General features: G+C 43.5%; 1 protein-coding gene across 1 annotated transcript; it reads right to left on the reverse strand.

The window, feature by feature from the left end:
- Positions 1-7,487: 7,487 nt before the first annotated feature.
- On the reverse strand, positions 7,488-13,301 carry CRYGS (crystallin gamma S). The gene is made up of 3 exons (XM_061166774.1): positions 12,887-13,301; positions 8,220-8,462; positions 7,488-7,824 (listed from the first exon to the last, which is right to left on the reverse strand). The coding sequence occupies exons 1-3, from the start codon at positions 12,905-12,907 to the stop codon at positions 7,552-7,554; spliced, it is 537 nt and encodes a 178-aa protein (XP_061022757.1). The 5' UTR covers positions 12,908-13,301; the 3' UTR covers positions 7,488-7,551.
- Positions 13,302-14,313: the final 1,012 nt, after the last annotated feature.

The following is a 14,313-nucleotide window of genomic DNA, read 5'->3' on the forward strand; positions in this document are numbered from 1 at the left end:
AAAGCTGCTCCCTCAAGGCCTGCCTCCCCTCAGGCCTGCCTTCCCAGTGGGGCCTCGCGACCTATTCCCCAGCACCACCCTTGCCTCCCAGAGACTAAAAGCGGTGAGCTCTCCCCTGGGTCAGCCTGGCCACCTGTGAACCTGTGAGCCAGGATAGGGCATTAGCTGGACCTGGGCCCAGGACTACCAGTTGGTGACTAGGCCCTCAGAACAGATAGGGATGGACCTAATCAAGGTCCCCAGGGAGCTGAGGTAGGCAGGTTCCCCTCTCTGAGTCTGAGTGTCATTTTGCCAAACCAGGAATTCCAGGTAATTCTAAGTACCTCCCTAAACCACATCACCCGAGTGCAGAGAAGTGAAAGAGTTATCTTATAAAAACTGCTTTGGCTAAATGCCTTCTTTGGGTGATAGGAAGCGATTGTCAACAAGGCAGGCCTTCTGGAAGCAACCCAATTTCCTTCAGCTGGTAAATGATAAAGCAAAATGTGGTGCATCCATATAGTAGAACACCACTCAGTAACTTAAAAAATAGACTATTAATATGCAACAAGTCAGATATATCTCAAAAGCATCATGTTAAGAGAAGAATCCAGGCACAGAAGGCTCCAGGCTGCGTGATCCACCTTCATGACCTTCTGGAAGGGGAGTTATGGGGAGACAAGACAGTGGTTCCAGAGCAAGAAGGGTGGAGAGGAATGGCTTCAATGGGGCAGAGGGGAATTTGACTGGGTGATGAAAGTGGTCTATATCTTGATTGTGCAGGTGGTTACACAACTGTAGACACTTATCAAAACTCATTAAGCCAAATACTTTAAAAGGGTGAATTTAGTGAAGCATGTTGTTTCTAAGTCATGTCCGACTCTGTGCTCTTTGTGACTCCATGGACTGCAGCATGCCAGGCTTCCCTGTCTGTCACCATCTCCTGGAGTTTGCTCAAATTCATGTCCTTTGCATCAGTGATGCCATCTAACCATCTCTCCAAGCAAGAATACTGGAGTGGGTAACCATTCCTTTCTCCAGGGAGTCTTCTGACTCAGGGATCAAACCTGCATCTCCCGCACTGCAGGCAGATTCTTTACCATTTGAGCCACCAGGGAAGCCCTTAATGAAGCTCCCCTTCCCAAACAAGTAAATAAAAAAATGAATCAGACCCCATTTCTCTGGTTTCCCAGGACAGAGACTGTGATTTTCTCCCTCTTCCCTGGCCTAGTGGATCCATTTCAGCCTAAGTGACCCTCTCCTGTAATTACCATTATCCAATTGGTTACCAAACCAGAGAAAGTTAGATGGAGATAGAGACAGAGATTTAGACAAAAATGCAGAAAACAGTTTGTATGTTGGAGTTTGTGATATGTAGGATCTTTCTGGGGCTTCCCAGGTAGTGCTAGTGGTAAAGAACCCTCCTGCCAATGCAGGAGACATAAGAGATGCAGATTTGATCCCTGGGTCAGGAAGATCCCTTGGAGAAGCGCACAGCAACCCACTCCACTATTTTTGCCTGGAGAATTCCACGGACAGAGGAACCTGGTGGGCTACAGTCCATGGGGTCACACAGGATGGGACATGGCTGAAACAACTTAGCACACACAGCACGCAGGATACTCTAAAGTGTGGGCCCCAAGGCAGAGAAAGTGTCCTCTTTCCAGGGTGTGAGAACAGGAAGAGACTGCCACAGACTCAGAGCATCTCCTTTGATAAGTCTGGGTACCTCAGCTTCTACCATGTGATAGGTTCTCACTCAACACAACCCTTTGATAGGAAACCTTCCATAAGCATTGCATTTTGCTGAAATTTTAATGTAAACTTTTAAAAGACTCCTGTAAGTAGCCACTTTAAAGTTAATATTCTCCCCCTAATTTACTTGTTTTGCACATTTGAAATTTTTCATGAACTGGATTTGCTTAAAAGGATAAGCCTGAAGGATAACGCATCAAATCTCCACTTTGCTTGACAGATCTGTCAGATTGTCCTGTTGTGGCGGGGCCCAATCGGAAACCAGAAAAATGAAAGGCAGAAAGGAAGAAGATACCACAAAACAAGGCCTAAACAGAAAGCATCTCTATGTGTCTTTCTGATGCATGCTCACTGACACTCGCACATCCCTCCCCAGCCCAGCAGTCCTGTGGTCACCTGGATTTCACTCAATCACAGAAGCCACCTACTCTGAAAGTATGCGTCCTTCTTATGATGACCTTTACAAAGTTGTCATATCATGGGAGAGACTTTTGGCATGAGCACCTGTTATACCTAAGGGCTGCTGCTGACCATGGGGGCCCAAGAGGTCTATAATGACCCCTACAGTCACATAGTCCTTCAGACTCAGTGTATTCACATGTAATACACTGAGGGAATACTAATACTGTCTTTTTTTTCTCATAACCGTGATGAGGGGTACATGTGGAGTTGCATGTGAAAAGGCCCTATCAACTCTGGAATAGCACCTATATAGTACCGATATGCCTCTGAGCCTGAGAGCCAACCAGCTCCGTCTCCACGGCAAGGACCCCTGGCTTTTAGAGGAGGCCTCCAAAGCTTGTTAGTGGTTGAGATGCTTTTGTTTCTAATTTATAACCGACCTGCAGGAAGCCTCCTGCCCCTCCCCGGCTCACCAGAACACACAATCTAAAGATTTCTCTTGCTGTCCTGAGTGCTGGACCCTGCAGAACTAGCCTAGTCAGGGTCATCAAGTTCCCCCTGAGCTCCACGCAGCATGTGGTGTGTGCTGAGAAGTGCAGAGGTCAGCACCCCAGACAGGCCCCCATTGTCCAGGCCCACGGGTCAGCGCGCGGGCTAATGTGGCCTGTTCAGGGAGGCGGGGCATGAACAATGGGAACAAATCTCTGCCCATTGCCCTCCCAGGGGACAAAGTGCTGGCAGGCTTTCCCTTGGAGCTCATCAATTCCAGAACCATTCAACCAGGTTGCTGAGCCCCAGAGGCTGCTGACTCACAAAGGGCCACTGGGGTGCTGGGGAAACAGGAAACCATTCACCAAAGAGAAAGGAAATGAGACGGTTTACAGAGGTACGAGAAGACCAAGGGGGCATCACAAGGCCTGGAAGAAATGAAGTGAGAGAGATCACCTTCCCCTTTCTGTGCAAGTAGCTGCTCCCCTCAAGGGCAGGAGTTCTCGGCTCTCCTATAATCCTCCCCCACCCCCAAACCCCTCTACCTTCCTCCCTCCTCTGTACCTGTTCACCAGGCACCATCTCATAGACACTCACAGCACCTAAGTCACTGATCATTAAAGTGGGGAGGGACTGAAGAGACCACCAGCCCAAGGGCTCCAACCTTTTCAGCACCAACCACTCCTCTTACGTCTGCTCCTTTTCAGCACCAACCACTCCTCTTACATCTGCTCCTGCAGGGATTCCATATTTGGGAGGATTTTAGAATAACTGTCTTTACTGAGTACCTGCTCCTTTGGATCATTCACTGAATTAAGAATTTCCCTTTATTATCACTTCTAGTGCCAGCAAAACCCCTGGGAAGTGGGTGTAATTATCTCTATTTTACATACAAGAAAACAGAGACTAAGAGATTTGTTTTTGCCTGAAATCCTATAGCTAGAAAGTAGAGTTTTGAACCGAGGTCTGTGTGGCTTCAAGTCCCCAGAGGCTTCTAGCATTTAAGAAGAAATAGCTCAGGCCCTGATCTATTTGCCCTGCTGGGTGTATACTCAGGCAAAATGAAACTATATGTCCACTTAAAAATTTGTGCAGGAACGTTTATAGCAACACAATTCAAATGTTCATCAGCTGGTAAATGGATAAACAAAATGTGGGATATCCACACAATGGAATATTATTTGGTCATAAAAAGAATGAAGGATGATACAACATGAATGAATTCTGAAAACATTTGGTTAAGGGAGAGAAGTCAGTCACAGCAGACCATTTACTGTATGAGTTCGTTTTTGTAAAATGTGCAGAATAGGCAAATACATGGATAGAGACAGCAGATTGGTGACTGCCAAGGCTGAGGGGTGGGGGTGGGCAATGGCAGTGATCCCTAAAGAGTGCACGTTTCTTTCTGAGGTGACAAAAATACTCTGAAATTGACTGTGGAGATGGTTGCTTATGGCTGTGAACGCATTAAAAACCACTGAGTTGTACATTTTCAACAGGTGAATTGTATGGTGTGTGGATTATATCTCTATAAAGCTATTTAAAAAGAAATAGCTCATGTTATGACTGAAAAGACACCCTGGTTCTATGTTGTGAAGGTTGAGAGGCAGAAGTTGCATGGTACAGTGGAAGAACCAGAACTTGGGAACCAGTAACCTTGGACAAGTTGTTCATCCTCTCTGAGCGCGAGTTCCTTGTCTGTAAACTGGGGTCAATAAGCCCATCTTTCCCGTTGTTATAGTCTACAGCAAGGCCCCCAGCCCCTCCAGGGACACAGTTCTCTGATTTTGAAGTTTGAGGCTTGAGTGAGGAGGCAGAGGGAGGAGGTGCCCGTGGACACAGAGGTTTCCCCTCCATAGACGGGATCCTTCTCTCCGGATAAAATGGCTAGTCAGGCAAAGGGCTGAAAAGAAAGCTTGGTGATTCACTGTTCTCTGTTGCCTATGAGACCCCAAATAAGACAGACTGAGGAGAAAGTGAGAAAACAGAATGTGTGTGTGTGTGTGTGTGTGTGTGAGCTCTCTGGATAACCCTGCTGGCCCTGGGGACTAGTGGGACTCAGAACTGGGAGGGAGGTGGGTGTGGGAACTAAGGGACAGCCAGACTCCTGTGGAAGGTGGCTCTTTTTCAAAGCAACAGGATGGGTTGGATGATTCTGATATATTTCTTCCCAACTAGGAAGCATCTGCCAAAGTGCCGAGATGCTTTTCTGAAAAGAACTGGAGTATTAGAGTTATGAAAAAGCTAAACAAGTAAAACAACAAAACCCAGAAAACGGAGCAACTTGACAACAGAGGTCTAACACTTAATGTCTTGAGGAAAGGTACCAGGTCAAGCACCAAGGTGGGAAGTGTACTCAATCTTTGTCATTCACAGATTCTGTACGTGTGAATTTGCCCACTAACTTCAATGCATGTGTAACTCCCAAATCACTGCTCACGGTGCTTTTGAGGTCACTCCCAGACATGAACACAGCAGCGAAAAATTTCTCACCCAGTGTGCACATTCCCAGTTGAGGTGGAATAAATGTTCTGCCTTCTTGTTTCAGCTCTTGTACTATAAACAGGAGTTCTTTTTGCAGTGTTCAGTGCTATGTTTTTGTATTATTTCCTTCTTGGTTCATGATTCTGCTGTATGGAACCACCCCAGGGGCAGTGCTAATGTCCAGTCCAGTGTTCCCAAACATAAGAAAGCTGTGATGTGCCTTACAGAGAAAATAATGAATCAATAATGTATATTACAAGAAACACATATTTTAAAAGGTTATATATTGATTGACAAGAATGTTGTGACCAGAGGCTCACAGGAACCCAACCCTGTATTTCCTTTAGGAAAAAGTAGTTCAGTGTTTGCTATTCAGTGTTCATACTCTTTATAGCTACTATAAATAATAGATGCTATGTATTTTTCATGTATTATCTCATTTTAATGCCCACAAACTGTTTTATCTTACAAATAAGGAAACTGAGGTTATGCATATTAGACTGTGTGACTTAAGAGTTAACACATGCAAGTAGAAGGATTGGAATCCATTTCTGACTCTTCAGCAAGGAAAGGAATTGTCACTGAGGAATGTTCAGGATGGAAGCAGAGCTGAAATAGTCTAAGAATGCTTTTGTCCAGTTTTCTTGAAATCCCCCATTTCAGAGCAACAATATAATAAAAGGTAGAGGGAGATAATAATTCTAAATAATATTGGTGCTCTTCTGAGTGTGCTTGAACTGGGGCGGGTGGGGGGTTTGGGGGGAGGGAGACACTAGCTTCTCACTCTAATGCCAAAAAATATTGTACCGGAACTGAGATTGATTGATAAGAACGTAAAGTGTTCTTGACCTCTAATATCAATTGCTAGTAAAATTCCTTTTAAGTGCAAGCTGATGGATGTCTCTATAGCTGGGGAGAATGGTTGCAATTGCTTTCTGGATTAGGGCATGAACCAAAAGGCATCTAACATCTAGAAATGATAATTCGGTTTCATCTGTCAAAAGCCATCTTCTGCTTCTCTGAGGCTGTGGTTAGTCATCCTGACACTTGTTTTCCTATCCTGCCGCCAGAGCTGCTTTTCTGGCTGTTTTAACAGACTGTGGCCGACTCACCATGGAATGGAACGTGGCAGCAGTTGATATGAGAGGAGAGACTGGCCCTCACTCACTGTTAACCACCACCTCAGTTTCCTGGGCAGAAGAGGAGCAGTATCTCTGAACCACTTCCTGAAAGTATGCCTCTAAAAATGAGTGTCCGTGGTCGTTAGTCATCAGCTAGTCCTCAGCCTCCAGAGAATGCTGATGTTTGATGGGACCTGAGCGAGCATTTGGTTCAGCTTGCTGGTTTATAGAGACCAGAAAAGTCAGCTTCAGGTCGGGAGGCCCAGAGCTCTCTGCAGCTCAGTGCTCATCCTCCCATTCCTCTATCCCGGTTTATCCAAACCCCTCACTCAAAACAGACAAAATGACAAAAGGCAGGGGAAGTTAACAAAATGAAATTTTTACGAGAATTACCACCCAGGGCTTCCCAAGTGGTTCAGTGGTAAAGAACCCGCCTGCCAATGCAGGAGACATAGGAGATGCAGGTTTGATTCCTGGGTTAGGAATATACCCTGGAGGAGGAAATAGCAACCCACTCCAGTATTCTTGCCATGGACAAGAGGAGTCTGGTGGGCTATTGTCCACGGGGCCACAAAGAGTTGGACACGACTGAGTGACTAACACACACACACACACACACACAGACACACACACGGAGTTCTATTATTTTCAAATAACAGCCCTGTTTTCACTGGCTATTTCTGATAGGTGTGCTGGCTCTTCAGGCAGAACTTTGGGAGGCCCTGTCCTTTCTAGCTTTTCAATATCTCACGGTCTTACATTATGCACAGAGATCCCCAGCCAGTGTGTTGAATGAATGAGTTAGAAATAAAAAGGACAAGGGCTTTGGAAATATAAATGTCCTGTACCAAATCCAGGTTCCTCCACTCACCAGATGGTAAATTTGGGCAACTTTTGAGCTTCTCGAGGCCTCAATTTATTTATTTGTGAAATGCAAATAGACACTGCGCCCCTCACCCCCCACTTATAGGGCTATTGTGAAGAGAAATGGGAAAATGAAGGCACACAATAAATGGCAGCTCTGATGACTGTATCTGGTGAATTAATATAGACCTTAAGCAACAAGGGCCTCCACGTGGCAGTATGATTTTCTATTCTTTTAATACAACCCTAATTTGTTTGGCACAAAGATACAGAAGGGTAACCTGAAGGGCGAGTTGCTTCGTGTGACTGCGTGCTGTGGTGGGCATTACTTGACTGGTCCCTGTTTAAGGTGTTTAAGGAGAGGCGTCACAGTAAAGAGCGGATGCATGCCAATTGTTTTATTTATAATGCTTATTTGGATGACAAGGCCAGTCAGCGTTTGGCCGCGTCTGTATCCTCACTCCACAATGCGGCGGAAAGACTGGACAGCTGGGGAAGCTGCACCCCAGTCGACGGGCTTCCGGTACTCCTTCTTGTCCAGCAGGTACTGCCTGCCGCGGTAGTTGGGCAGCTCATAGAAGATCCAGGCGCCCTCCAGCACCTTACAGGAGTGGACCTCCCGCATGTGGAACTGCTCCATGATGGAAGGGCAGTCTTCCGTGGTCTCATACATCTGACCATTAAAATCCCCTTTCTCAAAGATCTGAATCTTATACTGGCCTCCACTAGACTGAAAAACAAAAACATAACAGAAAACAAGGGGGAAAGAACAGCAAGTGTTACGGAAATCAACAGCAGGCTAGGAACTCAGAGAAGAGAGCATTTCAGGACCCGCCATCTTGAAAGCGAGATGATGTGAACTCCCATCCCCTGTGTACTTACTAAAATAGTTGACGTCCAGTAAGGAAAACTTTATTTCTTAAAATATATAAGGGGTAAAGAAAAGTAGAAATAAATCGTGTCGTCTTACGATGAACTGATCTAACATTTGACTGAAGTCTCAGCAGCCAACAAGACACAACCACCCATTAAGAGGTAGGAAAATCTTAAGAAAACTCCTTTACATAAAAGCCTAAAAGGGGTGGAAGGGGAAGGAGAGAGAGAGTCCACCACCTCCAGACTCACCAGGTGAACAGCCCTGCAGGAGCTGAGGCGGTCGTTGAGGCCCATCCAGTGCTGGTACTCGGGATACTCGCCCCGGGGTAGGATGTACATGTACCCAGCAAAATTGGGCCTTTCATACACAGCCCAGGTGCCTCCTTCCACTCTGATGGAGTTGCAGCGGCTCAGGTACATGTGGAAATCCGCACAGTCGCAATCGCTGTCATAGTGGCGGCCTTGAAAGTTTTTATCTTCAAAGAAAGTAATCTGGAGTACAGGGCAAACAAAGCAAAGAACTGCGGGGTGAGGTGGCTGCACTTACAGAAAAATGAAAATTAAGGGCATATCTCCCCCTTTAAGAATTCCTTTTCCCTCCATTTTGAGGAGAAAAAGATACAGTTCTACTGTACCTCACACATTTGCCTTCTGGCAGACAACTTTAGCTGTCAGCAATAGGAATGAGGAGTTTATGAGGGCTTAAGATGAAGCCAAACAAGAGTGCTCTACTATAAGCCATCCTTTTCAGACTCGTTCATGGCTTCTTCCTCACTCTACTTATCACATTCTGTAATACGTTTTTCACTTTTTTATCTGTCTCTCCCACCGAGACTTCTTTCAAGGGCAAGGATCAAGCCTTATTTAAGCTATGGATTCCTGTGCCCAGAACTGGACAAAACCCTCAACAAAGGCTGGAAGAAGATGAGTGAGTTCCAAATACAGAAATTCATTTTAGATGATATAGAGGAAATATATAAAGAGAAACAAAACATAAACTTTAGCTTAAGAACTTTAGATAATATAGAACATACAGATATGAATATATATGTTCTGTACTATTATTTTGTTGCCAATAGAGTCATTGCAAAGTAACAAAACAAGGCAAGAATGTCCTTTGCTTCAAGCTCTTATCAAGTTGCACCACAATCCTCAGGGTAAACCTCCAAGGCCTGTGACAGCACTGGGAAATATGCAGCCATGGGAAACAGGGAAATACTACGCCTGGCTGGAGAGCTGCAGCTCTACCATCAGCCCTGTTATTTTAATCAAGCCATTGCTCCAGGCTGAGGCTTCGCATTGGTCAAATAAAAGGACTGGACTGGAATCGAAGCCCTGGCTGTAAAATAAAACTTCTCTCTTTGAACTAGGCAGTCGAGTTCCCAGGAAGTCCCAGGGCTTCATGACGCAGTTTCTGAAAACCACGAGACCAAATGGACCACAGAGTTCGTCCCTTCTTATTCTATAATTCCACACCCATGATCATTGCTAGGTTGTAATTCCAACTGAAATCACAGGTGTCATTCCCTGATGTTGTGCTGCCACCTTGTGGCTAAATGTGCTTTATCGGTTTAGGAGGGAAAACCAGGTCAGCCATTTTAGATGACAGCAACAGAACCAGTTAAGTCTGGAGAGGACTTTGGAAGAGAGGATGTCTGGGGTGAGGGCTGAAGGATAAGGAGGGGTTTTCTAGAGGCAGAGGAAAAAGGACAGCTCGTTTAAAGGAATAAAGGAGTCAAAGAACATGGCCCACCATAGAGTAGGGACAAGTAGTTCACTAAGCCTGAGCACGTGGTGAAGAGTTAGGAATTAAAGCCAGAAGTGACCCAGGAGCCAGGCTAGAGTAATGCTGTGGCTTGTGCCTAGAAATAGGTGACTGCTATGGTGGAGCTGAGAGCTGCTGAGGACCAACCAAAGGCAATAGCAACACGAACGACACTGAGGGAAACAGTCACAAGAAATGAGGATCTGGTGACTAGTCAGATGCAGGGAGTGAAGGAGAGGAAGAAACTAAGAATGACTTGCAACTGGGTGTAACACCTCATTCTTTTCTGCCCCAGGTGAGTCTTTCTAGACGGTAACCTACTAGTAGTTTTTTCCTTCCACTGTAAACTTTTCCCTCCCTGCCCTTTCCATTTCTCTCTTCTCTTTCCTGTTCCCTAACAGCTTCCTTACCCTTCCCACCCCTAAATCATCTGCTCCACCCCCTTTTCCCCCTTCCCACATTCATCTCTTCCTGCTCCCTTTTCCATTTCAGCATAAGACAGGTTTAGAGATATGTGGTATCCCATATCTCTACAAAATTGCAAACACCACTAGTTAAATCTAGGTAACACTGTCCACTGCAGAGTTGTTCTGAGGGTCTGATGGCACAGTGCCAATAAAGCAATTTTAATAGCTGCCTCATGACTGCCAATAAACTTTTGCTACATCGGTGACAGATAAAGAAGCTAAATGACTTGCCTAAGGTCACTAGCTAGTTACAAGTTGGTTGTGGACAGCAGTGCAAACTTCTGGCTAGCAGCCTGGTTACTTCATCTCCCTCTGCTGTCTTCCTGCCTGCACAGCCAGCTCTGTTCAACATAAGCCACTTACTCTTAGAAATGGAGCAAGACTGATCCTGAATCTGACGGGATTCTCCCAAAACCTGTGGCGAGCTCTTTAGGTAAATCAAGGTAACCCCTCTAAGAATGGATAGATTCTAAACTCCTTAATTCAACTGACCTTTGGTTTTTGGCCAACTATTCACCAAATAAGATGTTCTACAAGGGACATGCCAGGGGAAATTAATATCATCTTTCTTCCTTCATTGTTTCTCACACTTACTACCCTCTGCACACTTACCTGACTTCAGTATATGGACAGTAGAAATCTGTATAATTTTTTGCTTGCTGTCCACCTTCCCAGCAGACCAGCCAACCACCCCATGGTTGAAGCAAAGCACTAGCATCGCCACAGTACCATTACTGAGCTCCAGGGCCAAGCTGTTCTTTTAGTCAGAGACCTTTCAAATCTTAGGACCCAGAGAATGGTGCACCTCTACTCAATTTCAGTTTGTAGAAGGACCATGAAATCCACTTTATAGTCAGCTGAGAGGTTGGACAAAAAAAGATGTTGCGAAGGCTAAGAAATGTGCAGATTTTCCTAAGTTATTACAAAATCCCTCTAATTGTCAAGTTAATTAAAAAAAAAAAAAAGCCTACTAATCCAATACAAAAGAGGGAAAAATGTCTTGAGTATTCCACAGATAACAAAAACAAACTTAGAAAAATTGCTTTTGCCTAGCCCATAATTCCTCTGATTAAACTGCTAGCAAGATAGTGAGAAAGGAAGAAGCAATAAGAGTAAGAGATAAATTACTCTCCCCTTTGACCTAGCAAGTTTTAACTAACCAGCTACAAGGAATAAGAGTACTCCCATGCTGGAAATCATTGAAAGTGGGGGTTATTCTATAATAGCCTTCCTTCCACGCATGTGGATAGCCCTCTAAAGACTTCAGATTCTCTTTAGTGGATTTTCATGGCATATTTTTCAAAAATCTCAGAGCACTAAAGACGTTGTCTCATTTTTCTCCCCAAACCTTCTGGATGCAAATATGACTATTAGTTCTATTTTCCAAATGGAAAAAAAAAAAAAAAATCAGGCAGGCACTAACCAATTATGGAACAAGTTAACAGGTGCCTCCTGAAAAAATACAATGGCAAGTGCCTGACATTGCCTATGAGGCTTTCATGCCAAGGTGGTAGTCTAAACCTAAACATGAGAAAACAATTAGAAAGATACAGATTTCAGTACTTTTTATAAGACATCTGGGTTTGGAGTTTGAAAAATGTCAATATCTCAAAGAACAACAATAAAAATAGGCAGGGCTGTTCTATAATAAAGAGGCTAAAAAATGTTAAAGAAACCTGACAACCACATGAAATGCATGGTCCTTGACTGGATCCCACATCAGCCAGCCATGAAGCGTTTTTGCAGGGAGCATCTGGAGAAAAGTGAATATAGTCTGAATATTATGTTTTGCTAAGGATATTATGTTTATACAGGGAATGCCCTTGTTTTTAGGATAAGCCTAAAAACGTAAGGCAAAATATAATGAAGTCTGCTATTTATTTTCAAATGGTTTAGTAAAAAGAGAGACAGAGAAACCAGATATGGCAAAATGTAAACAATTGGAAATTTAAGTAAAGGACAAACAAGTATTCGTTCACCATTTCTTCCTTATTAAGATTCAGTGGGTTTGAATATTTTCAAAGTAAAACATTGGGGGGAAAACCAGGCACCAGAGGCTTTGTTTTAGACCTACAGTCAGTGAAGAATTAAAAAGAGCAGGAAGATATATTCCCTCATTCCCCAAAAAAATCAATTTCCAGTCCAACAACTGTGAATCAAATATTTTAGAGGCAATTTTCCTGATCTAAGTCAGCAATTTATTTAGGGAACAGGATAAGAGTAGCTGCTGAATGAAGGGGAGATGTAAGATTTAATTCACCTGATTGGTCCACCTACTTTGGCCACTTAGGATATTAATGGTTGAAGCTAAATTTCACAAGACAAAATTTTAATTGAATACTGAAAGTTTTCTACTCCACATAATCCTTTTATCTGCATGTCTTAGTCCTGTGGAAATTCAAAGATCAGCTGCTAGAAGGCAGAAATCAGGATGATACTTACACATTACATACCTGTACAGTATTCAACATAGCACCACACATGAAGATAAAACCCTTAATAAATTATTTGGTAATTGCTGGAATTGAAAATATAATAAGCATTCCTTCATCTGTTCTTCAATCATCCCAGCATTCTAACTATCACACTCACCTCCAGGTGAAGAAGCAAAAATGTTTCTTTCAATGTATCATTAGGTGAAAAGAAAGTGGGTAGGCTAGAAATCAGCTTGACCACTTACTTACTTTGGTTCCAGCTTTAGACATGTTTGGTGCATAGATTGGTTTCCCCAGTGCTGAAATCCAGGAATGGCTAGAGAGTTACAGGCACAGAGACATTTATACTGGGCTGGTTTCAAATCAAACATTTGCTTAGTCATGAGAATAGGATCCAAAAATTGAGTCAGTCATTTACAGGCTATTGATGGTTTCTAGAAAAACAATCGGGATTATGAAATAAAGGAAAGCTTCAGTACCCTCTTTAATGCTTACCAAGCCTTGCTGCATTATAGACTCTGCTGAGTCAAGACACCAAAACCCAGCCAAATTTTTCAAAATTAAAAACAAAGAAGATCCTCTTACCTGGGCAATTTGGTTTTATAGCAAGCAGCCACCTTGAAATCCCCAGTATCTTTTTTTTTTTTTTTTTCCACTTCAACAGAGCTTGTAGGAGATGAGTTGAAAAACCACGCTCTAATTCTAAACAGAGGTAAAACATGTTCCAAAGCAATAAAACTGACATGTCAACTAATGGCAGTGCATGATATTGTGTTTGGGGGGAAAAGTCAATACAAGTGACATTTTAGGAATGGCTAGAAAAATTGTAATATAGACCATATATTAGGTACTACTATTGTGCCATTGTTAAAACTTCCTAAATTATATGTACTATGATTATGTACAAGAATGTCTGATTTTAGGAAATACATACCAACGTATTTAGGAGTTAAGGTCCCAGATGTGGGCAACCTATCCTTACACTGTTGAGCAAAAATAGAATAGTAACACTACGTAGAGGGTGGTAAAGTGAAGATGTGTGTGTGTGTTGGTCACTCAGTCGTGTCCGATTCTTTGTGACCCCATGGACTCCTCTGTCCATAGGATTCTCAAGGCAAGAATACTGGACTGGATTGCCATTTCCTTCTCCAAAAGTGAATGTAGCAAAATGTTAACAATTGGTCAACCCAGACAAAGGCATATGGGAATTCATACTCCTGCAACTGTCCTTTAAGTCTGAAATTTTTTTCAAAACACACACATACACACAAAAGTTCTAGACCAGGAGAAAGGGTGCTACAGTGTGTAGCCCAAGCAGCAGCAAGTTACTGTGGAAATCCTGTATCACACAGTTTAGCTAAGCCCAACCTGCCACCTGCTAGGTGGCCTTTCTCTGCCATGCCATCATCTTGGAGCCTGTGTAGAGAACAGTTTTTGGCATTTAATGTACCTCTGATTTTATGAATAAGAGTACATCTCACGTAAACTCAAACAACAAATCAAGTCTTCTCCATTTTAATTTTCCTGGTCAAATATACTCTTAAGTTCGACTTCCTCATCTTTCCACTAATGAAGACTCCAGCAGATATTCTTATAAATGGGATGCCCCCAGATATATTATGGTTAGTTCAGAAAATGACAAATGTGCCTTGATATGAAGCGTGTTGGGTTATAAA

This window comes from Dama dama, chromosome 19 (genome assembly GCF_033118175.1).
Source record: "Dama dama isolate Ldn47 chromosome 19, ASM3311817v1, whole genome shotgun sequence".
NCBI lineage: Eukaryota > Metazoa > Chordata > Mammalia > Artiodactyla > Cervidae > Dama > Dama dama.

Coding starts and splice junctions, on each gene's coding strand:
- CRYGS (XM_061166774.1), bottom strand. CDS start 12,907: ATGTCTAAAGCTGGAACCAAA. Junction 8,463..12,886: donor TGTCTAAAGCTGGAACCAAA/GTAAGTAAGTGG, acceptor CCTGTACTCCAG/ATTACTTTCTTTGAAGATAA. Junction 7,825..8,219: donor CCTGCAGGGCTGTTCACCTG/GTGAGTCTGGAG, acceptor TTTGTTTTTCAG/TCTAGTGGAGGCCAGTATAA.